Source organism: Hypanus sabinus, chromosome 28 (assembly GCF_030144855.1).
Source record: "Hypanus sabinus isolate sHypSab1 chromosome 28, sHypSab1.hap1, whole genome shotgun sequence".
NCBI lineage: Eukaryota > Metazoa > Chordata > Chondrichthyes > Myliobatiformes > Dasyatidae > Hypanus > Hypanus sabinus.
In genome coordinates this window covers 32,003,250-32,030,632 of record NC_082733.1, presented here as the reverse complement: position 1 = coordinate 32,030,632, position 27,383 = coordinate 32,003,250, and the positions used below count along the sequence as shown (strand labels likewise).

The 27,383-nt window shown below is 43.3% G+C and overlaps 1 protein-coding gene and 2 pseudogenes across 4 annotated transcripts; all 3 read left to right on the top strand.

The window, feature by feature from the left end:
- The first annotated feature begins 2,939 nt into the window (after positions 1-2,939).
- Positions 2,940-7,268, top strand: LOC132382551 (UDP-glucuronosyltransferase 2A1-like). Of its 4 annotated transcripts, none has more exons than XM_059952863.1 (3): positions 2,940-3,133; positions 4,660-4,854; positions 5,057-7,268. In XM_059952863.1, exons 2-3 carry the CDS (start codon positions 4,708-4,710, stop codon positions 6,677-6,679), a joined length of 1,770 nt encoding a protein of 589 aa, XP_059808846.1. In that variant the 5' UTR covers positions 2,940-3,133; positions 4,660-4,707; the 3' UTR covers positions 6,680-7,268. The 4 variants fall into 4 exon arrangements, with proteins under 4 accessions (XP_059808846.1, XP_059808845.1, XP_059808848.1 ...); XM_059952862.1 differs by having other exon boundaries at positions 5,054-7,268; XM_059952865.1 differs by lacking the exon at positions 4,660-4,854.
- A 12,845-nt stretch (positions 7,269-20,113) lies between these two features.
- On the top strand, positions 20,114-21,212 carry LOC132382319 (UDP-glucuronosyltransferase 2B4-like; annotated as a pseudogene).
- Positions 21,213-21,337: 125 nt separating this feature from the next.
- On the top strand, positions 21,338-23,017 carry LOC132382318 (UDP-glucuronosyltransferase 2B15-like; annotated as a pseudogene).
- Positions 23,018-27,383: the final 4,366 nt, after the last annotated feature.

Here is a 27,383-nt window from a genome sequence, read left to right as displayed (position 1 = left end):
CTGACTTTGGACAGAACGTACCTGCCAAAGGGCAGGACGATTTACAGTGCCAAATGCTTTTATAAGGTCTATGATGTCATAAAGGGGGAAATTGGGAATGGACCCATATGCAAGACACAGACACTGAACTACCAGGAACAGGGCTAGGTGCGAGAAGGAAGCAAGGAAAAGTGAGGAAGAAAGGAAACTGGATATGACAGAGGCCCCGGACGAGATGAGGATTCCGGGCCTGGGCTAGGACTTGACGAGGATAGCAGAACCAAGACATGAAACTGGGAACTAGGAGCCTGGGTTTGGACTCCGAGCCAGAGACTGGACAAGGACACAGAACCTGGGTATTGACTCGTGCTCAGACTCCAGAACCAGATGAGGACAAGACGTGGCTACAGGACGAGGAGAGGCACAGGGCTGGATGTTAGACTCCTGGACAGGAGAAGGGAACCCCAGCACAGGGCGAGGGAATCCCAGCACCGGGCTGGGCAAGGCACTTTGACAAGACGAGAACACAGACCCCTGGTCTAGGGAGAACAGGAACGCAGAACACAGAGCCTGGGTTAAAGGGGAACAGGAACACAAAACACAGAGCCTTGGTTGAGGGAGAACAGGAACGCAGAACACAGAGCCTTGGTTGAGGTAGAACTGGAACGCAGAACACAGAGCCTTGGTTGAGGGAGAACAGGAACGCAGAACACAGAGCCTTGGTTGAGGGAGAACAGGAACGCAGAACACAGAGCCTGGGTTGGGGGAGAACAGCAACGCAGAACACAGAGCCTGGGTTGAGGAAGAACAGCAACGCAGAACACAGGGCCTGGGTTAAAGGGGAACAGGATCGCAGCACACAGAGCCTGGGTTGAGGAAGAACAGCATCGCAGAACACAGAGTCGAGGGAGAGACAGGAACATGGAACATTGAGCCAGGACCCCTCCTTGTATGCAGGACATAGGGCCAGGACTCATTACAGAGAACGCTGAACACGACAAGACAGTTCCCAATGCTACGTAGTGGCAAAACGGCCGGACCTACCTAGCAACGGCGTGGACACAGACAGACAGTTCCAAACAGGGCAAGGCTCCAGGTAGAGGCAAGGCGATGCCCCAGACACAGGTTGCGTGAGCCGGAATGGGGCTTCAAGGATCGCACCATGACATATGTAGGCCAAATAAAGTGGAACACTTTGTTCCTGGGCTTTCTCCTGCAAATGAAGTGCTATAAAAATCATATCAAATGTTCCTCTGTCTGGAAGGAAGCCACACTACAACCCAGGCAGACGATTTTCTGCCAGTGGAGAAAGCCGGTCACATGAAATAAAGAAGCAGTAGTTAACTGAGAGGGCCCAAGAAATACAACAGCTCACTGACTCTGGTGATATCAGGAGTTCCTATTTTGCTATCAAGGCAGCGTATGAATCAAACCATCATGGCCTAAATCCCCTTCGCTCCAAAGGTGGGCAAAAGGAAAATGATGCCATCAATTCTCAATGGAAGCAAGACTTTCAGGAGGTACCATATCATAACACCACAGTTGACATTGAAGTATTCAATCATCTCCACCACAACCCATGAAGTAGGACATGAGTAAAACACCAAGTACTTTCTGCACAACACTTTGAATATATGGTTATTTGAGTTTTTGTCTCCCCCTGTCAGCTTAAACCAGTCTGGCCATTCACCACTAACCTCACATATTAACAAGACATGTTCTTTTTTGTTTTTCACACTATTTTCTAGTCTTGTGTGTGAAAATTCTAGGAGATCAGCAGTCTGTGAGGTTATCAAACCACCCCATCTGGCACCAACAAATAATCCAATGTTAGAGTTATTTTGATCACATTTCTTTGCCATTCTGATGTTTGGTCTGAACAACAACTGAACCTCTTAACCATGCTTTTATGCATTAAGTTGCTGCCACATTATTAGCTAATTGGAGATTTCCATATACTAGCAGTTGTACAAATGTACTCTGTAAAGTTGCCACTGAGCGTTGTGTCTTAAATACAGAAAAAAAGATGCAGATTGCCCTGGGGAACCGTGTGAAATCAAAATTTAGCGTGCGGTTTTGAGGTTCTGCTCAGAATGAAGGAGTAGCCACGGGTCAGGTTCAGGCAATTGGGATCAAATGAATCCTGGAAGGAGTGTGGGGTTTGCAGGAGTCTACTCAAGATGGGAGTGAGGAAGGGAAAAATAGGGAGCATGAGATAGATGCGGCAGAGAAGATGAAGGAAAATCCAAGAGATTTATAATGGTATTAAGGGTTTAAAATGGTAACTGGAAAGAAATTAGGGCTCCTTAAAGACCAAAGTGGACATCCTTGTAGCGAATCACAGAGGATGTGTAAGGTTCTCAAGGAGTGTTTCTGTTCAGTTTTTAACCTTAAGGGAAATAAGATTCTGTCTTTGTTTAATGCGCAGGTCTTGGGGATCATCTAAATGACAACAGTTCTTACCCTATGCAACGCTCGAGTTAAGAACCTGTTTTGTACTATATCCACTGCTATGCGTTTATGCTTTAAGCAGCTTTTCTGCAAATGCTGTGTGTTGTTAACCTTCGTAGACTAGAGTTTTGGATGTGGCGGAAGTAAGGAGCCATTTGCTCAGCCTGTGAATGTTGCGTCAGTTAGTTGGGCTTGTTTTGGTAACGTGCTGTAACATTCATTCCAGTTGGAGGTCATGGAACTATCGGGAGTGCTCCGCAGTGTCCGGTTTCTGGAAAACAAAGGGTCTCTCTTGCAGGAGGTGCGGGGCGGATCACAAAGGAAGAGGGTATGAGCGAGGGATACCCGCTGGTTTCTGGGTTCTGGATGAAGGAATCATGAGCCTCTCCAAAGACACAGGAAATCGCTTTTTACCCTCTGAAATGATTGGCATGGACTACGGCAGTTGAAGGAGGTGTGTGCTAACAACTTTCCGAGAACAATTAGTGATCGGCATCGCCTACTTGGCACGAATACACGCCCTGTGATTCAGGTAGCCCTAACCGATATAAACCACGACGAGGCAGTTTAGATATCTTTACACTCGGTTTCTGGTGATTCTGTAAAATGGGGTCCGTGTGAAAATTCTTGAACTTCGCTGCGTCCTGCCTGATCGCTATCTCCAGGACCAGACTTCCTCGGACGCTCAATATCGGCTTAAAAAGTAAGTGAAAAGTTACATTTAATTGACAAAAAGTACAGAAACTTTAAAGTACAAGTAATCTTACAGACGCAATTTATAATCTGGTCTGAAGCTGTGCGCCTAGTTCTCGCAAAGTGAACATACTTAGAAGCAGCATCGGGGGAAAGGCTGGTTCACCGATGAATATTCGACTCCCTCTTATCCTCTCCTTCGCTTAATAGCGTGGGGATTTAGTTTTTATAGCTGTTAAAAACTGAAAATAATGTTTGAGATAAATGTTAATTGTCCCGGTGAGCGGCGCTGTTCCGTTTACAGAATCCAAAGTTGTGAAAGATGCAGACACGGATAGAATTTAGTTTCCTTCTCCGGGATTCAGAGAGTGTTGGGAGAGTTGAAACACCAGTAAATTAAAACTCACAATTACCTACTGGTGTAAAGATGTTTTTACTGGTTACAATTTGACAAAGTAACAGATTCTTGCACCTGTCAGATGACAAAAAGCAGGAAGCTTGGATGAACATAAATCCAAAAGATTTGGCCAGTGTCAGTGTCTCCAAATGTACAGCAAAGGTACAGTTTACCAGATCACGTGTAATTAACTGCAATCTCAGAGTAAACATACTCTCAGTGGCAACTTTATTAAGTACCGTTGTGGTGTGAGGTTATCTGAGTTACTGTCGGCTTTTGGTCAGGTTGCTTGACCCACAGAGTCCACACTGGCTCCCAAAAGAAAACCACATTGGTCCCATTTTCTCCTTTTCTTATTTCCCCAATGTTCTGTCATACATTTTGTCTTCCAACCCCTCCATCCCACTTGTCCATCGCCAGGGAAATTTACATTGGACAACAAACTACCACAGATCTCTGAGGAAACTGGAACAGCAAATGTAACGGGGGAGGGTATGTTTTCTGTGTAGTATAAGCATTCCCCCTTTGACCATAGTGTGGAGCTCTGGGTGTGTCAATTGCTTCCCACCTCCCAACAAAGTGCGGGTGGATAATGAGTGGCATTGCAGTTAGAACAACACTATTGCAGCCCAGGGCATTGGAGGTAGGAGTTCAATCTCAGTGTCCTCTCTAAGGAATTTGGACCTACCCAACCACCACCCCCACCCCCACCCCCATAGAACGATTGAGATTCCTCCATATTCTTTGGTTTCCCCCTACATTCCAAAGACATGCTGTTTAATAGATTAATTGGTTATTGTAAATTGTCCTGTGATTAACCTCGGTTTAAATCGAAGTTTGTCGGTGGTGCTGCTCAGGACCTATTCTATATTGAACTGTATCTCCCAAATAAAAAAAAACTGACCATATTGTAAAATGCCACTAATATATGTAAAAGGCAATTAAGACTCGGAGACAGGAAGATTTATCCACATCAAATTCATGCGTGTTAAGACTTTGGATTACCTTACAGAAGCAATCATGAAGAAGTATGTAAAACATTTAAACATTTGAAATTAAGTGTATGATGAAATGTAAACTAATTTCTTCTGGAGCCATTCTCCACCATTGTAAAGCACAAAGTTGATCTTCCATTGTAGGTTTATGTTGGGATAGACTCAACAGGCAGATTCCTCAGCACTAGCTGAATGTGCCCAAGCAAGCTTCTCCTTCATAGATGGAATAAGAGATTGTGGGAGAAACTTAAGGACTTCTCTGTCCATGGAATTGGGAAGAGAAGTTGGGGTATTGGTCAGAAGAGGCCCATAGAATCCATGCTGGCTCCCAAAAGAACCGTAAGTTCAAAATGGAAGTGCAACATTTACTGATCAGTTTTGGCCTAATATTTGATAAGCTATTGTTGAATGTAACATACGAGGTGTGATTGATAAGTTCGTGGCCTAAGGTAGAAGGAGTCAATTTTAGAAATCCTAGCACATTTAATTGAATAACAAATTGATGTTTTGTTAACAATATTTCTTTTCCATTCTCAAGCAGGTTTTGGATATTCGTCTTAATATGGAAGGTTTTGGATGGAAAAGCCGAGCACTTGTCCCATTTCTCTTTGGTATTATCATCAGTTTGCTTTGTCCCATCAATCAGTCAGCTAATATATTAGTTGTACCTGTCGATGGAAGTCATTGGATCAACATGAGAATTCTCTTGGAGGAACTGAAACCTCGTGGACACAACTTCACGGTGATTTATATTGAGAAAAGTTGGTACATCAATGAAAGGCCCAACCTATATCAATCTATCATAATTCCAATGAAAAACATTGAAGTAAAGGATATAGTTGAAATATTTCTTCATAAAACACTGCAGCTTGGGCAGGATGGGTGGAGCTTCAGTGACAATATTGAGTTCCAGTCTGAAGTTCTACAGTTTATGCGGAACTGTCAGAATGTTTTCAATTTTATTATCAGTGAAATATTTCAAAACAAAACATTACTAAGCCAACTTGAAAAGGCAAACTTTGACCTGGTGCTTTCAGACCCTTTTTTTGTTACTGGATCAATGCTTGCTTATTATTTAAAACTTCCTTTGGTGTATAATGTTCGATGGTTAGAATCTGGTGAGGCTCACTTCTTGTTTGTCCCATCCCCCCTTTCTTATGTCCCAATCTTAGGCTCAAACCTAACAGACAAAATGTCCTTTCTTCAAAGAACACAAAACTTCATCCAACATCTAATCTTTCAATCCAATGTAGAACTTACCATTTATCCCAACTACAATGAGCTCTGTCATCGATATTTGGGTCCAGACACAGATATCAAGACAATTCTGCTGAGGGCTGATGTGTGGCTGATGAGAGTAGATTTTGTACTTGAATTCCCAAGACCCACCATGCCAAATATTGTCTACATTGGAGGCTTCCAGTGTAAACCAGCCCAACCACTAGCGGCAGAGTTTGAAGAGTTTGTTCAAAGCTCAGGAAAGCATGGACTTATAGTGATGTCATTAGGAGCTTTTATCCATTCCTTGCCGAAGCAGATTACAATGGAAATAGCTGAGGCATTTGCTCAAGTACCCCAGAAGGTGATTTGGAGATATGATGGAGAAATCCCTCCCAATGTAGGTAATAATACACTACTGAGAAAATGGATCCCTCAGAACGACCTTCTGGGACACCCCAACACCCGAGTCTTCATTTCGCACGGTGGTACCAATGGTATTTACGAGGCCATCTACCATGGGGTGCCAGTGATTGGCATGCCTCTAGTTTTAGACCAGTTTGACAATTTACTTCGACTTGAATCCCGAGGTGCAGCAAAGGTGCTTAATGTTGCAACCATACACTCCACAAATGTATTACAGGCAATTCATGAGGTGATAAATGGCACTTTTTATCGGAACAACATGAAGAAACTCTCTGCCCTCCACCGGGACCAACCACAGTCGCCGATGGAGCGAGCCGTTTTCTGGATTGAGTACGTTGCCCGACACAAAGGAGCAGGCCATTTGCGTTCTGAATCCTACCGACTGCCCTGGTATGTTTACTATTGTGTGGATGTGATGGTCTTACTGTTGTGCATGTTACTCATGGCAATAGTGCTGGTGGTTGTAGCGCTGAAGAAACTTTGTCACATTGCATGGATGAAAAAGCAAAAGAATGAGTAAGATTTCTCTAATTTGTGTTGGAGGATAGTGTTTTAAATTTTTTCCACTTAATGAAATAGGATTTTCTTGTTTTCAATACATGAAGCCTACTTTTCAGATATTGTAAATGTAGCAAACCTCTTAAAAATTAGTGAAATATATCAGTGGATTTAAATCTTTTGTACAAAGATATGAACAGGAACAAAATACAAATACCTAAATCAAATCAAACAGGATTTATGTTTATGTATGATTATTTAAAATATGATATACTAACTTGTGATTCATATACTACCATAAAAAACATGGAATTCTGTGCCTGAAAGACTACTCTCCAAACTATTCTGTCATGTCTCCACCAATTGACAAATGGTAAGAGGTCACATTGCTGACCCTTTACAATTTGTCATAGCTGCCCATTCCAGGTCTTCGTCACCATTGTTTTAGGCCATGATTTAACAGGCAAAAATGTCCCTCTTTGGTTGTTTGAGCTAGTTTGCAATATTTCCTCATCAAATGCATATGCACCTGGAGTCACTCCGCTCAGCACATCATTTTTGGTAACTTTGCCATTTACACAGGAGGCACATCTTTCCCAACCCTCCCCCCCAATCTCACGCTCTCTACACTTTCTCTTTGTGACTCTCTTCTTTACCTATTCCTCCCCACTGGTTTGTCTATCTGAAGCTGATGAATGAGTAATGGAGTTTTCTTCATCACATAACTAAATGAAGTATCTTCCAACTACACTTTCTGGTCAATGACCCCGGGCATTATTATGCAAGTATCTGACTGAAGCTCTGATAAAGGAGTATTAATTACAGATAGATATATACAATGTTGGAGCTGAGTACAATTTCATAAGCACAAGAGATTCAGCTGGAATTCCAGAGTAATATTCACAAATGCTGGCAGAACTCAGCAGGTCAGACAGCCTCGATACTAACAAAAGAACATTACACCATTTTGAGGTGAGGCCCTTCATCAGCACTGTTGATCCTTTTTGACTGTTTATTCATTTCCATTGATGCTGCCTGACCTGCTGAGTTCCTCCAGTATTTTATGTGTGTTATCCTATCAGACCGAGTTAGGGAATTGGAGCAGGAGCTGGATGAACTACGGATCATTCAGGAGGCAGAGGCAGAGATAGGTAAGAGTTATCAGCAGGTAGTCACACCAAAAAGACAGGAGATAGGCAAATGGGTGACAGTCATGAGAGGCAGGGGAAGCAGACAGAGAGAGCAGAGCACCCGTGTGGCCGTTCCCATCAACAATAAGTATACCGTTTAGGATACTGTTGGTGGGGCTGACCTACAAGGAACAAGTTGCAGTGATCCTGTCTCTGGCACTGAGGTTGGACCCTCGACTGGGAAGGGGAGGAAGGAAGAGAAGAGAGCGGTAGTGATAGGGGATTCTGTAGTCAGGGGGGCAGATAGGAGATTTTGTGGAGAAGATCGGGAGTCTCCGATTGTATGTTGCCTCCCTGGTGCTGGGGTCTGGGACATCTCAGATCGGGTACAGGTTATTCTCGAGAGGGAGGGCAAGAACCCAGATGTTTTGGTCCATGTAGGGACCAACGACGTGGGTAGGATGAGTGAGGGGGCCCGGCGTAGTGAGTTCAGGGTGTTAGGTGCAAAGTTGAAGGGCAGGAGCTCCAGGATTACAATCTCAGGATTGCCACCTGTGTCATGTGCGAGTGAGGCAAGGAACAGAAGGATTATACAGATTAATATGTGGCTGAGAGGATGGTGCAGGAGGGAGGGCTTCAGGTTTTTAGATATTTGGGCTTTGTTCCAGGGAAGGTGGGATCTATTCCGACTGGACGGTTTACACTTGAACTTGAGCGGTACTAACATTCTTGCAGGGAAGTTTGGTGATGCTTCTTGGGGGGGGGGTGTTTAAACAAGAATTGCGGGGGCAGGGATCCAGAATGCGAGAGAGGATAGCGAGATGAAGAATAAAGGACAGGTGGGGACTACATGGTTCCGGAATATTAAGTGTGTAGTAGAGAAAGGTGAGGCGGAACAAGTGATGAGGAGGACACATGTACAGAGGGATGGTCTGACGGAACTTGGAGTTAAATGTGCAGAAATAATAAGTAAATTTAGGAAGGACAACAAAATTCAAGGAGCGTGTAGCCCGATGGGAGTTCAGGGAGCTGGGTTAAGCACAATAGGCAGCGATTCATACAGAGAGAGGAGAAATAGGCTAAAAATTCTATATCTGAATGCACGAAGTGTCAGAAATAAGGCGGATGAGCTTGAAGCCCAGGTGCGAATGGGTAACTCTGATGTTGTTGGGATAATGGAGTCATGGCTGCAGGGAGATCAGACCTGGGAAATGAATGTACAAGGGTATACGTGCTATTGTAGGGACAAAAATGTGGACAGAGGGGGTGGGGTGGCCCTGTTGGTGAGGAATGAGATTCAGTCCTTTGTGGGGGGTGGGGGGGACATAAGATCAGGAGAAGTGGAGTCTGTGTGGACAGAACTGAGGAACAGTAAGGGCAAAAGGACCCTAATGGGTGTTGTCTACAGGCCACCAAACAGTAGCATGGATATTGGGTGCAAGTTGAATAGGGAGTTAACATTGGCATGTGGCAAAGGTAATGTCGCAGTAGTTATGGGGGAAATTCAACTTGCAGGTGAACTGGGAGAATCAGGTTGGTGCTGGACCACAGGATTGGGAGTTTGTAGAGTGCCTACGGGATGCATTCTTGGAACAGCTTGTACGAGAGCCGACCAGGGACAGGGCTACTCTGGATTTAGTGTTGTGAAATGAACAGGATTTGATAAGCGATCTTGAAGTAAAGGAGCCATTAAGAGGTAGTGACCATAATATGATAAGTTTTTATCTGCTATTTGAGAAGGATAAGGGCAGATCAGAGGTGTCAGTGTTGCAGTTGAACAAAGGAGACTATGGAGTCATGAGGGAGGAGCTGGCCAAAATTAACTGGACGGATATCCTAGCAGAAAAGACAGTGGAACAACAATGGCAGGTATTCTTGGGAATAATGCAAAAGGTGCGAAATCAGTTCATCCCCCAGAGAAGGAAGGATTCAAAGGGGGGAAACGGGCCACAGTGGTTGACAAAGGAAATCAGAGATTGCATAGCATTAAAAAAAAAGGAAGTATGACAGAGCTAAGGTGAGTTGGAGGACAGACGATTGGGAAATTTTTAAGGAACAACAGAACTTAACTAAAAAGGCAATACGGGGAGAAAAAATGTGGTACGAACACAAGCTAGCCAGGAATATAAAGGAGGATAGCAAAAGCTTTTTTAGGTATGTGAAGAGAAAAAAGATAGTTAAGAACAATGTTGGGCCCTTGAAGAATGAATTGGATGAAATTGTTATGGGAAACAGAGAAATGGTAGAAGAATTTAATAAGTACTTTTGCTCTGTCTTCACTAGAGAAGACACAAGCAATCTCACAGATGTATGGATGGGCCAAGGACATAGGGTAACAGAGGAAATGAAACAGATTGACATTAGGAAGGAAACTGTGATGAGTAGACTGATGGGACTGAAGGCTGACAAATCCCCAGGTCCAGATGGTCTGCGTCCTAAGGTACTAAAGGAGGTGGCTCTGGAAATTGCGGATACATTGGGATTCAGGATCAGATCCTGAGGATTGGAGAATGGCTAATGTTATCCCACTTTTTAAGAAAGGAGGGAGGGAGAAAACAGAGAACTATCGTCCTGTCAGCCTAACATCAGTAGTGGGGAAGATGCTAGAGTCCATTATTAAAGATGAAATAGTGGCATATCTAGATATCAGTGATAGGATTGGGCCAAGCCAGCATGGATTTACCAAGGGCAAATCATGCTTGACTAATCTATTGGAGTTTTTCAAGGATGTAACCAGGAAGTTAGACAAGGGAGACCCAGTGTACCTCAATTTTCAGAAGGCATTTGATAAGGTCCCACGTAGGAGATTGGTGGGTAAAATCAGAGCTCATGGCGTTGGGGGGAAGATATTGACACGGATAGAAAACTGGTTGGCAGATAGAAAGGAAAGCGTAATGGTGAATGGTTGTTTCTCGGAATGGCAGGTGGTGACTAGTGGGGTGCCATAGGGACCACAGCTGCTTACCATTTACATCAACGATTTAAATGAAGGAATTGAGAATAACATCAGCAAGTTTGCTGATGATACTAAGCTGGGTGGCAGTGTGACATGTGATGAGGATGTTAGGAGAATTCAGGGTGACTTGGATAGGCTGAGTGAGTGGGCAGATACATGGCAGATGACATTTAATGTGAATAAGTGTGAGGTTATGCACTTTGGGAGTAAGAACAGGAAGGCAGATTATTATCTGAATGGTGTAGAGTTAGGTAAGGGAGAAATACAAAGAGATCTAGGAGTCCTTGTTCATCAGTCACTGAAGGTGAATGAGCAAGTGCAGCAGGCAGTGAAGAAGGCTTTTGTAATGTTGGCCTTTATTACAAAGGGAATTGAGTACAAGAGCAGGGAAATCCTTTTGCATTTGTACAGGGCCCTGGTGAGACCACACCTGGAGTATTTTGTACAGTTTTGGTCTCCAGGGTTAAGGAAGGACATCCTGGCTATAGAGGAAGTGCAGCGTAGATTCACAAGGTTAATTACTGCGATGTCCGGACTGTCTTACGCAGAGAGGTTAGTGAGACTGGGCTTGTACAAGCTGGAATTAAGGAGATTGAGAGGGGATCTGATTGCAACATATAAGATTATTAAGGGATTGGACAAGACAGAGGCAGGAAATATGTTCCAGATGCTGGGAGTGTCCAGTACCAGAGGGCATGGTTTGAGAATAAGGGGTAGTTCATTTAGGACAGAGTTAAGGAAAAACTTCTTCTCACAGAGAGTTGTGGGGGTCTGGAATGCACTGCCTCCAAAGGCAGTGGAGGCCAATTCTCTGGATGCTTTCAAGAAGGAGCTAGATAGGTATCTTATGGATAGAGGAATGAAGGGATATGGGGACAAGGCAGGAACCGGGTATTGATAGTAGATGATCAGCCATGATCTCAGAATGGCAGTGCAGGCTCGAAGGGCCGAATGGTCTACTTCCGCACCTATTGTCTATTGTGTTGCTGAGCAGGAATTGCTACATTTCTCAGATTGGTTGATCATGTGATGTGCAGTCACTTCTTACATCACTCATGTTGGAATGTTTCTTCAATGTCTAAGCATCAGGTTCCATTACACTGCTGTGACACCCATGTTATGCCACTGATGATGTACAAACATTACTTTTGTTTTTAAAATAATTACAACAATTTGAGTTCTGTTAATAAAGTAATATTCCTTTGCCATATTCCATGTAATGTCACTGATTATGTACAAAAATGTACTTTAAAAAAATTAAAATAGTTACTACATAATTAATTGAGCTGAATTCTATATAAATAAATATATATTCCTTTGAAACGTTTCTGATTTTAGTGTCTGGCAAATTAATTCTATTCTATTCTAGTGGTAGCTTGGTCCAAAATATATTTGCTGATGCAGCATAGGTCAACTTTCAATGTCAAGGGTATCTTTGGTGCTGTTTGTATGAATCATGAGTAACATACTCAATTATTAGATTTCATCTTTCAGAAATGTATATACATATATCATCTGCACATATATGGGTAGCAATATCCTTAGGATTCACAAGGAATGAGCCACACAGTCCCTCCAGCCTGTTGTTTCATTCAGGTACCATCAATGTTTTGGATGTATTAACCTTTACATACTTGCTCAAAATTTTATCAATCCTCATCAATCAAGTAACGTGCTGAGCAGCTTTTGTGGAGAGAGTTCCAAATGCCCTGAGTTTGTGACATGCAAAGTGCGTGCACCTGAACTCCCCACTACACTTGTATTAATGTTGTATCTCTACTCCATTGCAATATCAAGATTCAATTGATTACAAGCCTAGACAATGCAAATTCTCCTCATATTTTATCCTATCACCCCTTAAAGGTTGTTGTATTCACTCCAAACTGTGATGCCTTAAAATGTGTTCAGACTGGAGCTTTTATCTGTGTGACACCTAATCGATTTTTTAATAATTGCATTGTTTTTTGAGTACAATACACTTATAATTGGTTTTTATGCACCTAATAGCTAGTTGGTTAATGACCTCCTGTACCTAGTAAAGTGCCCACTGAGTGCATGTTCATTCTAATCTGCTGCTGTAGCCATCCACTTCAAGGTTCAATGTGTTATGTATTCAGAGATGCTCTTCTGCACATCATCATCGATCGCTCATAGTCGAGTATGATTCTTCTCATGCTGGTATATCTGGTCACTTGTGGGTCTTGGTGCAGGACTTGTGTTTTGTCTTGATGTTAGCTCAAGTCCCAGGAGATTGTATGATCTGGTAAAAGCATCCATTATGTACCGCAGATCCTCCTCAGAGTGAGCAGTGTTGGAGTTGTCATCTGCAGATTGGATTTCCATGATGGAAGTAGTTGACACTTTGCTCTATGCTTCGAACCTGTTAAGGATAAAGAGCACAACCCCCTCATCCTATAGAGAATCTGGACTCCTTGTGGGAGGACTTGGCCTGTGAGGTGAACAATGGTTCCAATGAAAATGACAAGCAGAGTTGGGGGGGGGGGGGGTGATGCGACCCTGTTTGACCCTAGTCTCAACCTTAAACGGTGCCATTTCAGAGCTGCTGATGCTGACGAATCTTTCACTCATATCATTGTGTAGGAGCTGCAGGATCTTGAGGTATTTCTCTGACCACCTGACTTTGGACAGAACGTACCTGCCAAAGGGCAGGACGATTTACAGTGCCAAATGCTTTTATAAGGTCTATGATGTCATAAAGGGGGAAATTGGGAATGGACCCATATGCAAGACACAGACACTGAACTACCAGGAACAGGGCTAGGTGCGAGAAGGAAGCAAGGAAAAGTGAGGAAGAAAGGAAACTGGATATGACAGAGGCCCCGGACGAGACGAGGATTCCGGGCCTGGGCTAGGACTTGACGAGGATAGCAGAACCAAGACATGAAATTGGGAACTAGGAGCCTGGGTTTGGACTCCGAGCCAGAGACTGGACAAGGACCCAGAACCTGGGTATTGACTCGTGCTCAGACTCCAGAACCAGATGAGGACAAGACGTGGCTACAGGACGAGGAGAGGCACAGGGCTGGATGTTAGACTCCTGGACAGGAGAAGGGAACCCCAGCACAGGGCGAGGGAATCCCAGCACCGGGCTGGGCAAGGCACTTTGACAAGACGAGAACACAGACCCCTGGTCTAGGGAGAACAGGAACGCAGAACACAGAGCCTGGGTTAAAGGGGAACAGGAACACAGAACACAGAGCCTGGGTTGAGGGAGAACAGGAACGCAGAACACAGAGCCTTGGTTGAGGGAGAACAGGAACGCAGAACACAGAGCCTTGGTTGAGGGAGAACAGGAACGCAGAACACAGAGCCTTGGTTGAGGGAGAACAGGAACGCAGAACACAGAGCCTTGGTTGAGGGAGAACAGGAACGCAGATCACAGAGCCTGGGTTGTGGGAGAACAGGAACGCAGAACACAGAACCTTGGTTGAGGGAGAACAGGAACGCAGAACACAGAGCCTTGGTTGAGGGAGAACAGGAACGCAGAACACAGAGCCTGGGTTGGGGGAGAACAGGAACGCAGAACACAGAGCCTGGGTTGAGGAAGAACAGCAACGCAGAACACAGGGCCTGGGTTAAAGGGGAACAGGATCGCAGCACACAGAGCCTGGGTTGAGGAAGAACAGCATCGCAGAACACAGAGTCGAGGGAGAGACAGGAACATGGAACATTGAGCCAGGACCCCTCCTTGTATGCAGGACATAGGGCCAGGACTCATTACAGAGAACGCTGAACACGACAAGACAGTTCCCAATGCTACGTAGTGGCAAAATGTCTGGACCTACCTAGCAACGGCGTGGACACAGACAGACAGTTCTAAACAGGGCAAGGCCCCAGGCAGAGGCAAGGCGAGGCCCCAGACACAGGTTGCGTGAGCCGGAATGGGGCTTCAAGGACTGGACCATGACATATGTAGGCCAAATAAAGTGGAACACTTTGTTCCTGGGCTTTCTCCTGCAAATGAAGTGCTATAAAAATCATATCAAATGTTCCTCTGTCTGGAAGGAAGCCAGACTACGACCCAGGCAGGAGGTTTTCTGCCAGTGGAGAAAGCCGGTCACATAAAATAAAGAAGCAGTAGTTAACTGAGAGGGCCCAAGAAATACAACAGCTCACTGACTCTGGTGATATCAGGAGTTCCTATTTTGCTATCGAGGCAGTGTATGGATCAAACCATCATGGCCTTTAGGGGATTTATCCCCTTCGCTCCAAAGGTAGGCAAAAGGAAAATGATGCCATCAATTCTCAATGGAATCAAGACTTTCAGGAGGTACCATATCATAATACCACAGTTGACATTGGAGTATTCAATCATCTCCACCACAACCCATGAAGTAGGACATGAGTAAAACACCAAGTACTTTCTGCACAACACTTTGAAATTTATGGTTATTTGAGTTTTTGTCTCCCCCTGTCAGCTTAAACCAGTTTGGCCATTCACCACTAACCTCACATATTAACAAGACATGTTCTTTTTTGTTTTTCACACTATTTTCTAGTCTTGTGTGTGAAAATTCTAGGAGATCAGCAGTCTGTGAGGTTATCAAACCACCCCATCTGGCACCAACAAATAATCCAATGTTAGAGTTATTTTGATCACATTTCTTTGCCATTCTGATGTTTGGTCTGAACAACAACTGAACCTCTTAACCATGCTTTTATGCATTAAGTTGCTGCCACATTATTAGCTAATTGGAGATTTCCATATACGAGCAGGTGTACAAGTGTACTCTGTAAAGTTGCCACTGAGCATTGTGTCTTAAATACAGAAAAAAAGATGCAGCTTGCCCTGGGGAACCGTGTGAAATCCAAATTAATTGTGCGGTGTTGAGGTTCTGCTCAGAATGAAGGAGCCATGGGTCAGGTTCAGGCAATTGGGATCAAATGAATCCTGGAAGGAGTGTGGGGTTTGCAGGAGTCTACTCAAGATGGGAGTGAGGAAGGGAAAAATAGGGAGCATGAGATAGATGCGGCAGAGAAGATGAAGGAAAATCCAGGAGTTTTATAATTGTATTAAGGGAAGAGAGTAACTAGGAAGAGAATGGGGCTCCTCAAAGACCAAAGTGGACATCCTTGTAGCGAATCACAGAAAATGGTCTCAAGGATTATTTCTCTTCAGTTTCTAACCTGCAGATGGGAAAAAAGATTTTGGTCTTTATTTAATGGGCAGGTCTGGGAGATCATCTAAATGACAGCAGACCTTATCCTATGTCATGCCCTGGTTAAGAACCTGTTTAGATTTCATTTCTACTGTTTTGCTTTTAGCAGCTTTTCTGCAGACGCAGTGTGTTATGTTAACCTTCATTGATAGATTTTTTGGCTGTGACTAAGATAAGGAGCCATTTGCTCAGCCTTGGAACGTTGCGTTAGCAAGATGGCTTGGTGTTGATAATGTGCTGCATCCAGTTGGATGTCATGGAACATTCGAGGGAGCTCGGCAGCATTAAATTTCAGGGGAATAGTGGTCGGCTTTGGGTGGTTCCTGGTAGGAGGAGCGGAGCGCAAGGGAAGAGGGCCGTAGAGAGAGAAGCCAGCTGGGGTTGCATGTCCGGGATGATCCCTTTAATGAATCCCTTCAGTGACGGATACCTCCCATCCTTATAATCTGTCCCTGCAAAGACACTGCAATGCACTTAATTGCCCTCTGAAACGATTCCGCATGGACCTCGGCAGTTGAGGAAAGTGTCTCACCAGCAATTTTCTGGAGAGCAATTATTGATCGGCGGGACTGCACACCCCATGAATGAGGTAGCTCTGAATGAAAGCAACCACGACTAAACAGTTTAGATATTATTAGAAGTAGTTTGTGGTGAGCCTGTAATATTCGGTCGGTGTGAACTGTCTACAATCTTTGAACTTCGTTGCATCCTGCTTGATCGAGGACAAGGCTTTCTCGGACGCTCAATATTGGCTTGAAAAGAAAGTGAAAAGTTACATTTTGTAGACAAAAAAGTACAGAAACTTTAAATTACAAGTAATCTTACAGACGCAATTATTATCTGGTCTGAAGCCACATGTTTAGTTCTCGCATGTGAGCATATTTAGAAGCAGTAGCAGGGAAAAGGGTGGTTCACCAGTCGGTGTCTCCAAATGTACAGCAAAAGTACAGTTTACCAGATCACGAGTAATTAACTGTGCAAGCTAAGAGTAAATATACACTCAGTGGCCACTTTATTAAGTACCTCCTGATGTTGGTGGTCTTCTGCTGTTGTAGCCTATCCATTTCAAGGTTTGGCATGTTGTGTATTCAGAGATGCTCTTCTGCACACCACTCTTGTGGTGCAACATTGTCTGAGTTACTGTCGGCTTCTGGTCAGCTTGAACCAGACTGGTCAAGACCCTCTCAAGTGAATGCAGACCCCTCAAGTGAAAACTTACAAGTTGGAAGAAGGTTGCCTGACCCATACAGTCGATGCTGGCTACCAGAAGAGTGAGAACATGAGTTCCATTTTCTCCTTTCCTTCTCCCCATTGTTCTGTTATACATTTTGTCTTCCAACCCATCCATCCCACTTGTCCATCGCCAGGGTAACTTACATTGGGCAATCAAACAATCTGCAGAACTCTGAGGAAACTGGAAGACTAAATATAATGGGGTGGGGTGTTTTCTGTGTAGTAAAAACATTCACCCTATGACCGCAATGTGGTCCTCCGAGGAAAAGTGAAGATGGATAATGAGTGGCATTGCAGTTAGCACAACACTATTGCAGCCCAGGGCATTGGAGGTAGGAGTTCAATCTCAGTGTCCTCCCTAAGGAATTTGTACCTACCCAACCCCCACCCTCCACGCCCATAGAAAGTTTGCAATTCCTCCATATCCTCTGGTTTCCCCCAACATTCCAAAGACATGCTTTTTAATAGATTAATTGGTTATTGTAAATTGTCCCGTGATTAATCTAGGTTTAAATCAAAGGCTGCAGGTGGTGCTGCTCAGTGGGCTATAAGGGCCTATTCCACACTGTATCTCCTAAGTAAATAAAAATAAACTGACCATATTGTGAAATGCCAGTAATATATGTAAAAGGCAATTAAGACTCGGAGGCAGGGAGATTTATCCACATCAAATTCATGCGTGTTAAGACTTTGGATTATCTTACAGAAGCAATCATGAAGAAGTATGTAAAACATTTAAACATTTGAAATTAAGTGCATGATGAAATGTAAACTAATTTCTTCTGGAGCCATTCTCCTCCATTGTAAAACACAAAGTTGATCTTCCATTCTAGGTCTAAGTTGGCATAGACCCAACAGGCAGATTATTCAGCACTAGCTGAATGTGCTCAAGCAAGTTTCTCCTTCATAGATGGAATAAGAGATTGTGGGAGAAATTTAAGGACTTCTCTGTCCCTGGAATTGGGAAGCGAACTTGGGGTACTGGTCAGAAGAGGCCCATAGAATCCATGCTGGCTCCCAAAAGAACCATGTTCAAAATGTTTTAGCCTAATATTTGATAAGCTATTGTTGAATGTAACATACGAGGTTTGATTTATAAGTTTGTGGCCTAAGGTAGAGGGAGATGAGTTATTAACTTCAAACTTTCTGCATAATCACTCAATACCTTAGGCCATGAACTTATCAATCACCCGTGCTGTGGACACTTTCTGGAGGTTCAAGATCCGTATGCTCCACGATCGCTGGACTAAGTGTGTAAATGTAGAAGGGGACTATGTTGACAAATTAATGTTCTAGGTTTTCGAAAATTGACTCCTCCTACTTTACGCCATGAACATATCAATCACCCCTCATATACACAAAACCAATACAATTCTCAGTCCTATATCTTATAAAGGCCGGTGTTGTCTTTTATGATTTAAGAAACTGGTTATGCAACATTCTAATGCAACATTCTGATTCCTGGATTTAACTTTATCACAACGAACTGAAATTTGCTGCTCTGATTTGTGCTGGAATTTGATGCACATTGTTGCTGGGATTTCCTACTCCTTGACACATCTCTATATACCGTGTAACTTCCTAGTAGTCAAGCATTTCATTTCCAATTACCATTCCCATTCTGGTGTGTCGGTTCGTAGCCTCCTCTTGTGCCAAGATGAGGCCACCCTAAGCGTGGAGGAGCAACACCTTATATTCCATCAGGGTAGCCCTGAAAATGATGGTATGAGTATCTGTGATTTCCCCACCCACTCTCCTCTTCTTCTATTCCACACTCTGGCCTCTAACCTCTTCTCACCCGCCTATCAGCCCCACTCCACCCCAGTGTCTCCCCTCCTTCCCTTTCTCCTATGGTCCATTCTCCTCTCCAATCAGATTCCTTTCTTTCCTACACATCTAGCTAGTATTGCAGCTCAGGGAATTGGAGGTAGGAGTTCAATCTCAGTGTCCTGTCTAAGGAATTCGTATGTATCCCACCCCCCCAACCCCCAATCGAAAGGCCTGATCTATATGAATACCTTAGAGAAGCAATCATGAAGAAGTTTGTAAAACTTTTAAACGTTTGAAATTAGGTGTATGATAAAATGGAAACTAATTTCTTCTGAAGTCATTCCCCTCCATTGTAAAGCACTAAGTTGTTCTTCTAGTGTAGGTTCTAAGTAGCTCTGCCTACATTTTATTTTGGCATCTTCCCCCTTCCTTGACAGTCCTGAAGAAGGGTCTCAGCCAGACACATCCACTGTTTATTCATTGCCATAGATGCACCTGACCTGCTGAGTTTGCCCAGCATTTTGTGCGTGTTGCTTTGGCTTTCCAGCATCTGCAGAATCTCTTGTGTCGTTAATGATATTTTGCATTTGCAGCTGACAATCAAGTAACGCAATCTCTTGTAACAATGAACTCAGGCGAACAAAACCAGGCACAGAAGAATCAGCCAAGATACACAGGCCACTCAGAACGAACATCAAGACTGAACAACGAGTAATCAGCACTTTTAACTTAAATAGCATAAGGTCACACAAGAAACCTGCAGTTATCAATAAACAGCACAAAAAAGTCTTCAGGGAGAAATTAACAAGTAAAAAAGACCAGTATTTGGTAAATTATCGATATTCAGGTGAAGAGGCCGGGGGCCACCCACTGATCCAAAGGGTTCACAACACAACTTCCATGGCATAAGAATACTTATATAAACTCAATCGAACCACAGGACTAGTTGGTTATGATGTCCAGATAAAACACTATAATTATTGAATAACAAATTGATATTTTGTTAACAGTATTTCTTTTCAATCCTTGAACAGGTTTTGGATATTCTTCTTAATATGGAAGGTTCTGGATGGAAAAGCCGAGCACTTGTCCCATTTCTCTTTGGTATTATCATCAGTTTGATTTGTCCCATCACTCAGTCAGCTAATATATTAGTTGTACCTGTCGATGGAAGTCATTGGATCAACATGAGAATTTTCTTGGAGGAACTGAAACCTCGTGGACACAACTTCACAGTGCTTTATCTTGAGAAAAATTGGTACATCACAGAAAGGCCCGATCCATATCAATTTATTGCAGTTCCATTGAAAAACACTGAGATGATGGATGTAATTGGATTAAGTCTTCAAAAAGCACTACAGCTTGGGCAGGATGGGTGGAGCTTCACAGACAATATTGAGTTCCAGTCTGAAATTCTACAATTTGTGCAGAACTGTCATAAGGTGATACATTGGTTTACAAGTGAAATTTTTCAAAACAAAACATTGCTAAGCCAACTTGAAAAGACAAACTTTGACCTGGTCCTTACAGACCCCCTTTTTTGCTGTTGGATCAATGCTTGCTTATTATTTAAAACTTCCCTGGGTGTATAATGTTCGATCTTTAGACTCAGGTGAGGTTCACTTTCTCTTTGCCCCATCCCCTCTTTCTTATGTCCCAATCTTAGGCTCAAACCTAACAGACAAAATGTCCTTTCTTCAAAGAACACAAAACTTCATCCTAAGTCTCATCCCTCTATCCTTTTTAGAACTTACCATTTATCGCAGCTACAATGAGCTCTGTCATCGATATTTGGGACCAGACACAGATATCAAGACAATTCTGCTGAGGGCTGATGTGTGGCTGATGAGAGTAGATTTTGTATTTGAATTCCCAAGACCCACCATGCCAAATATTGTCTACATTGGAGGCTTCCAGTGTAAACCAGCCCAACCACTAGCGGCAGAGTTTGAAGAGTTTGTTCAAAGCTCAGGAAAGCATGGACTTATTGTGATGTCATTAGGATCTGTTATCAATTCCTTGCCAAAACAGATTACAATGGAAGTAGCTGAGGCATTTGCTCAAGTACCCCAGAAGGTGATTTCAGATTCAGATTCAGTTTATTGTCATATAGAAACCACAAATGCAATGCAGTTAAAAAATGAGACAACGTTCCTCCAGAATGATATCACAAAAGCATATGACAGAACAGACTACACTAGAAAATCCACATAACATTTGGCAATCCCCAATCCAGAGTCCGGAGAGGCTGCTGCATATTAATATTGTGCTACCGTCTTAGCACGTTCCCCGGAAAGGAGCTCCAAATCCACCAGACAATCAAGACCAAAAACTAAAGCTACAAGACCTGCACAAAACCACATATTTACAACATATAGTTACAACAGTGCAAACAATAGCATAATTGATTTAAAACAGTCTATGGGCACAGTACAAATAGTCCAAAGATATTAAAGGTCTATAAGTTCAAAAAAAATCACCACACAGTTTCCACAAGTCCCCAGGGTCCTGACAGACTCGCCATCCCACGCCGGCGGCAGAAGGGAGTACTCCCGCTATGGACTTCCATGGCGCTGCCCGATTCAGCCTCGCAGACGCAGCACACTCCGAAAGCGACTTGAGTCCACCGAACCTCCGAGCCGACGACCATCCCCTCTGGCACAGCTTCTCCGAGCAGCATCCTCTGCCGAGCGTATTAAGATGGCCCCGCCAAAGGCCATCAGCAACGCGACCCCGAGGACTGGGGGCCTGTTCTTCCCAGCAGAGTCCTGGACCTCACAGAAGCAGCTGCAACGAAGAAGGTCTTCCTCGAGACTTCCTGATGTTCCTCTGTTCTCCCACGTTCGTTTTCAATTGATTAGGATTGCGCACGGCACCCCACTTCACAAATAACAGATAATTAGCTCCGGAGTGGCCGCTGCAAGCTGCGCCGCGCAGCCATCTTGGAGCAAGTCGGGTGGTTCCGAACACACATTTGTCCCTGTTATAGGTAAGGTTAAAAGCTTGGCCGCTTGGAAAAATTGTTGGAGGTTGGTGCCGTGATTCTGCCAGTCGCTAGTCCGTGAAGTCCCTGCAACCCGCCGGCGAATCGACCACGGCTGCTGCCAGTCGCAAGTCCGCACAGTGTTACTTCTGCGGACTCGAAAAGCACCCCCGAAAAAGCTGCCCGGCCCGAGAAGCTACCTGCTCCAGCTGAGGAAAGAAGGGCCACTTCGCCAAGGCTTGTAAGTCCAAACCACGAGCGGGGTCGAGCAGCGCCACATGCGAGGCATGGGGTCACCATCTTGCCTTCCTGCCACGTGCGAGGCATGGGTGTCGCCATTTTGTTCGCCACCATCTTGTCTGCCCTCCGCGTCTGAGGCATTGGGGTTGCCATCTTGGTCGCTGCCATCTTGCCTGCCCACCGCATGCAAGGAATGGGGGCGGCCATCTTTGTCTGCGCCACCTCACCCCGCCTCCGACCTACGGGTGCTTACTGGGCACCAAGATGGCGATGCAACTCTGACTTGGTTTGGAGATATGATGGAGAAAGCCCTCCCAATGTAGGTAATAATACATTACTGACAAAATGGATCCCTCAGAACAACCTTTTGGGACACCCCAATACATGAGTCTTCATTTCTCATGGTGGCACCAATGGCATTTATGAGGCCATTTACCACAGGGTGTCAGTGATTGGCATGCCTCTAATTTTTGACCAGTTTGACAATTTACTTCGACTTGAATCCCAAGGTGGAGCAAAGGTGCTTAATGTTGCAACCATACACTCCACAAATCTATTACAGGCACTTCATGAGGTGGTAAACGGTACATTCTACCGGGACAACATGAAGAAACTCTCTGCCCTCCACCAGGACCAACCAGAGTGGCCAATGGAGCGAGCCGTTTTCTGGATTGAGTACGTTGCCCGACACAAAGGAGCAGGCCATTTGCGTTCTGAATCCTACCAACTGCCCTGGTATGTTTACTATTGTGTGGACGTGATGGTCTTACTGTTGTCCATGTTACTCATGGTCACAATGCTGGTGGTTGTAGCACGGTAGAAACTTTGTCACATTGCATGGAAGAAAATAAAGCAAAGGGCTGATTAAAGTGGTCTTTTCACTTCTTTGAAATTAATCCAGGAATATTATTTCTGCACTTAATCCATGGAACCTCATTCAGGTATTGATGTTTATGTATAGAAATATGATTGGAATTTATAAATGCTTGAATCAATTATACAAAAGAAGATACTTAACTAAAAATATTCAAAACTAACTTATGTTTGTTTATGTAATCAAAACTTTTTTGTTTTGTGCCTAGCAAGCCATTACTTGCTCAACCATTTCTTGATTGCTGTAAACATCACTGTTTTCTCTTTCATTCTGGGATGTCTGGTTTCTTTTCAGTACCCGCTGCAGTTGGAGAGTTTGTTTTTTTTTTTGAGTTTGTCCAAGTTAGCAAGTAACTCTCAGCCAATGTCTGTCCACTTGGAGATGGAATCTCTGAAACTCAGAATTATAATCATCATGTCAGTAAATGAACTTTCTACTCTCCATCCCAGGTACATTTCCTGAACACTAAACTTGGGTGATGTTATGTGAGTCTTAAACTCCAGCTGAGATGCAATGGTCTCATTTTCAGAAGGGTTGCGTGCAGAGCAGGATTTGCAGAATTCCCACAGATTGAGAACTCACATAATGTACAATCACTTTTATAATTTAGTTAGATTTGAATATTTCATATGCTGTACATTAAAAAATTAAACATCAATTCTATTGAGCTATTAAGATGTAAGTAGTTTTCATGATTTTTAGCTAATTGGAGATTAATTCTTTCACACATTGTTCCTTAAGGGTGGTTTTGTCCAAAATGGACTTGCTAATATATGATAGTTCAATACACCAAAGGTTGGTATTCAGAGCTTTTCAGTAAACATCATATTGCAAGGAAAAATTTTATTCATATTTAACATCTCTCAATGTTAGGGATCCAGGAGTACTAAAGTTATTTGGATGTAGCAGATATTAATTGAAATGTGAAACAGCCTTTGGTAAATATCTGCTCTAATGTAAATTATAATTTTTAATCAGTTTGAAATTAATTTGGTGGCACAGCAACATAGCAGCAAGGCAGTGTCACAGTTAGCAGAGTGCATTTAAAATGCTGGCAACCTAGGTACAATTCTGCTATCTGTAAGGGTTTTGTACATTCTGCCAGTGACTCCATGGGCAGACACTCTGGTTTGCTCCCACATTTCAAAGATGTATGGGTTAGTAGGCTAATTGGTTGCAGGGGTGTAATTGGGCAGCATACCCTTCTTGGACCAGAAGGTCCTGTTACTGTGCTGTACCTTTAAATAAATAAAAATATACCAAATACATGAATACCTTTGTAAACAACTGCAGAGTGCAATTGACTTGAGAGATATAGTTCATCAATGGATGAGGTCATGAAATGTTCTTGAATGTATCAGCCTAACACAAGGCAATTAGTATATTAATTAGCCTACATTAAAGTTGGCTTCAGACATCAGTCATTAGTTTACAGCATTGTAAATAGAGATCATTGTGCATTGTACTGCATTGTAAAGAGATCACGAGCCTTTCAGACCAGCACATCAAACTTGGTTGAAGGCATTTTTGCTCTGTTAACCAATTATTAGTATATCGGTTGGCCCTAGATTTCAGCCTCACTCTAACCTTAGGTACAGTATCTGGGTTCTCTGTCCTCAGAAGCTTTTAGACCATCCATGAGAATTTCTTTGTCCCAGCAAAGTTGCCATTTATCATGAGCTCCAATTGTAAGCATAATTTACATCAGAGATGTCCTCCTCCTTCAACGAACAGGGTTTCCGTTCCTTCACCATTGATGCTGCCCTCATTCACAATTGCGTCATGTCCCAGACATCCATGCTCACCTCTTCTTCCCGCCGCCTTAACAGGGACAGAGTTCCTCTTGTTGTCACTACAACCACATGGACTTCCACATCAGACACATCGTTCTATGCAACTTCTGCCACCTTTAATGGGATCCTACCACCAAACGACACATCTTTGCTTGGTTTCTGTGCTGTGTGTGATATAGGTTGGGTGAATTCACTGTGATCCAGAGGAACATTGGTTCGTTTGGTTGTATAAATATAAAATCAGATGTCAATAAACTTCAACATGAACTTGAGAATGGCCAGACTGGTTCAAGCTGACAGGAAGGTGACAATACCTCAAATTGAACCTTGAAGCAAATGGGTTACAGCAGCAGAAGACCATACCAGGTTCCAGTCATACATTTATTAAAGTGGCCACTGAGTGTATTTCTAGGCTTAATATGCATGCTCTTCTTCTTTCCTCCTTCCTTTGTGTTTTGCTTATTTTGGAAAATGACATGGGAATATTTACAGTAGAGAAGAAGGTGTCAGGGGCACATAGTGCAGAAGGAACAGAACTGGAGAAGGGACAGATACAATGAAGACTTAGACACAAGTGACTCCATCATGTAACCATCCCAAGTCCAGCTTCAAATGATGGTTGGACGTGGGACTAGCAACTCCATCCCATGAAAGCCCAGACCTACAGATACACTAACAGAAGCTCAAAAGACCTCATCCCTGGGTGAGAAAGTATCTTCAAAGATGGGTTACACTTAGGGACAACTTGAAAGACTGGCCCAGGATACAGAATTTTGATGAGCTATTGTTGGTAGCCTATCCCAAAGTCGGAGTGATGTGCTGAAGAAGTAAAAATAAAGTGTATGTAAGGAAAATACAGTGCCTGTAAAAAGTATTCATCCCCCTCCCTTGGAAGTTTTATTGTTTTACAACATTAAATCAGAATGGATTTAATTTGGCTTTTTTGACACTGATCAACAGAAAAAGACCCTTCTGTGCCAAAGTGAAAACTGATCTCTACAAAGTGTTCCAAATTAAAATATAAAACACAAAATAATTGATAGCTTAAGTATTCACCTCCTTGTAATACGATACACCAAATCATCACTGGTGCAGCCCATTGGTTTCAGAAGTCATATAATTAGTTAAATGGAGATCTACTTTTGGAGGCTTGTGCACAGTCAAGGTGTTTCAATTGATTGTGGTAAAAATACACCCGTACCTGGAAGGTCCAGCTGCTGGTGAGTCAGTATCCTGGCAAAAACTACACCATGAAGACAAAAGAACACTCCAAGCAACTCTGCGAAAATGTTATTGAAAAGCACAAATCAATGAGTATCCCTTGGAGTACAGTTAAGTCAATCATCAGTAAATGGAAAGAATATGGCACAGCTGTAAATTTGCCTACAGCAGGCCATCCTCAAAAGCAAGGAGGCCACCAAGTGGCCTATGACAACTCTGGAGAAGTTGCAAGCTTCAGTGGCTGAGATGGGAGAGACTGCACATACAACTGTTGCCCGGGTGCTTCACCAGTTGCAGCTTTTTGGGGGAGTGACAAAGAGCAAGCCACTTTTGAAAAAAAAACTCACATAAAATGTTGGCTAGAGTTTGTCAGAAAGCATGTGGGAGACCCTGAAGTCAGCTGGAAGAAGTTTCTATGCAGATGAAATCAAAATTGAGCTTTTTGATCATCAGGCTAAACACTATGTTTGGCATAAGCCAAACACCGCACATCACAAAAACACACCATCACTATGGTGGTGGCTGCATCACTGCAGCAGGGCTTGGAAGACTTGTGAAGGTAGAGGGTTAAATGAATGCAGCAAAATACAGGGAAATCCTGGAGGAAAACCTGATGCAGTCTGTAAGAGAACTGCGACTTGGGAGAAGATTTGTTTTCCTGCAAGACAATGACCCCAAGCATAAAGCCAAAGCTGCACAGGAATGGCTTAAAAACAACAAAGTTAATGTCCTGGGGCGGCCAAGTCAGAGTCCAGACCTCAATCCAACTGAAAATTGTGGTTAGACATGAAAAGGGTTGTTCACTCACGATCACCATGCAACCTGACACAGCTTGAGCAGTTCCGTAAATAAGAATGGTAAAAAGCTGCAGTGTCCAGATTTGCAAAGCTGATCGAGGCCTATCGACACAGACTGAAGGTTGTACTTACTGCCAAAGATGCCTCTACTAAATATTGACCTGAGGGGAGTGAATACTAATGCAATCAATTATTTTTTGTTTTATATTTGTAATTAATTTGGATCACTTTGTGGAGATCTGTTTTCACTTTGACACAAAAGAATCTTTATCTGTTGATCAGTGTAAAAAAAAATCCAAATTAAATCCACTGTGATCCAATGTTGCAAACTAATAAAACATGAAAAGTTCCAAGGGGTGAGGGTAGTGAATACATTTTATAGGCACTGTACATCTAACCGCTTGGGTTGGCAGCTGTTGAGTTCAGACAATGGTAGAATTGGAATCCTGATGACACCAGCTATAGTGCCTACTTCTGATCACAATCCATACACCCTTATCCCTCAGAGATACAGGGCACTCCTTCCGAGCTCTCCTCATTTAGGAGACT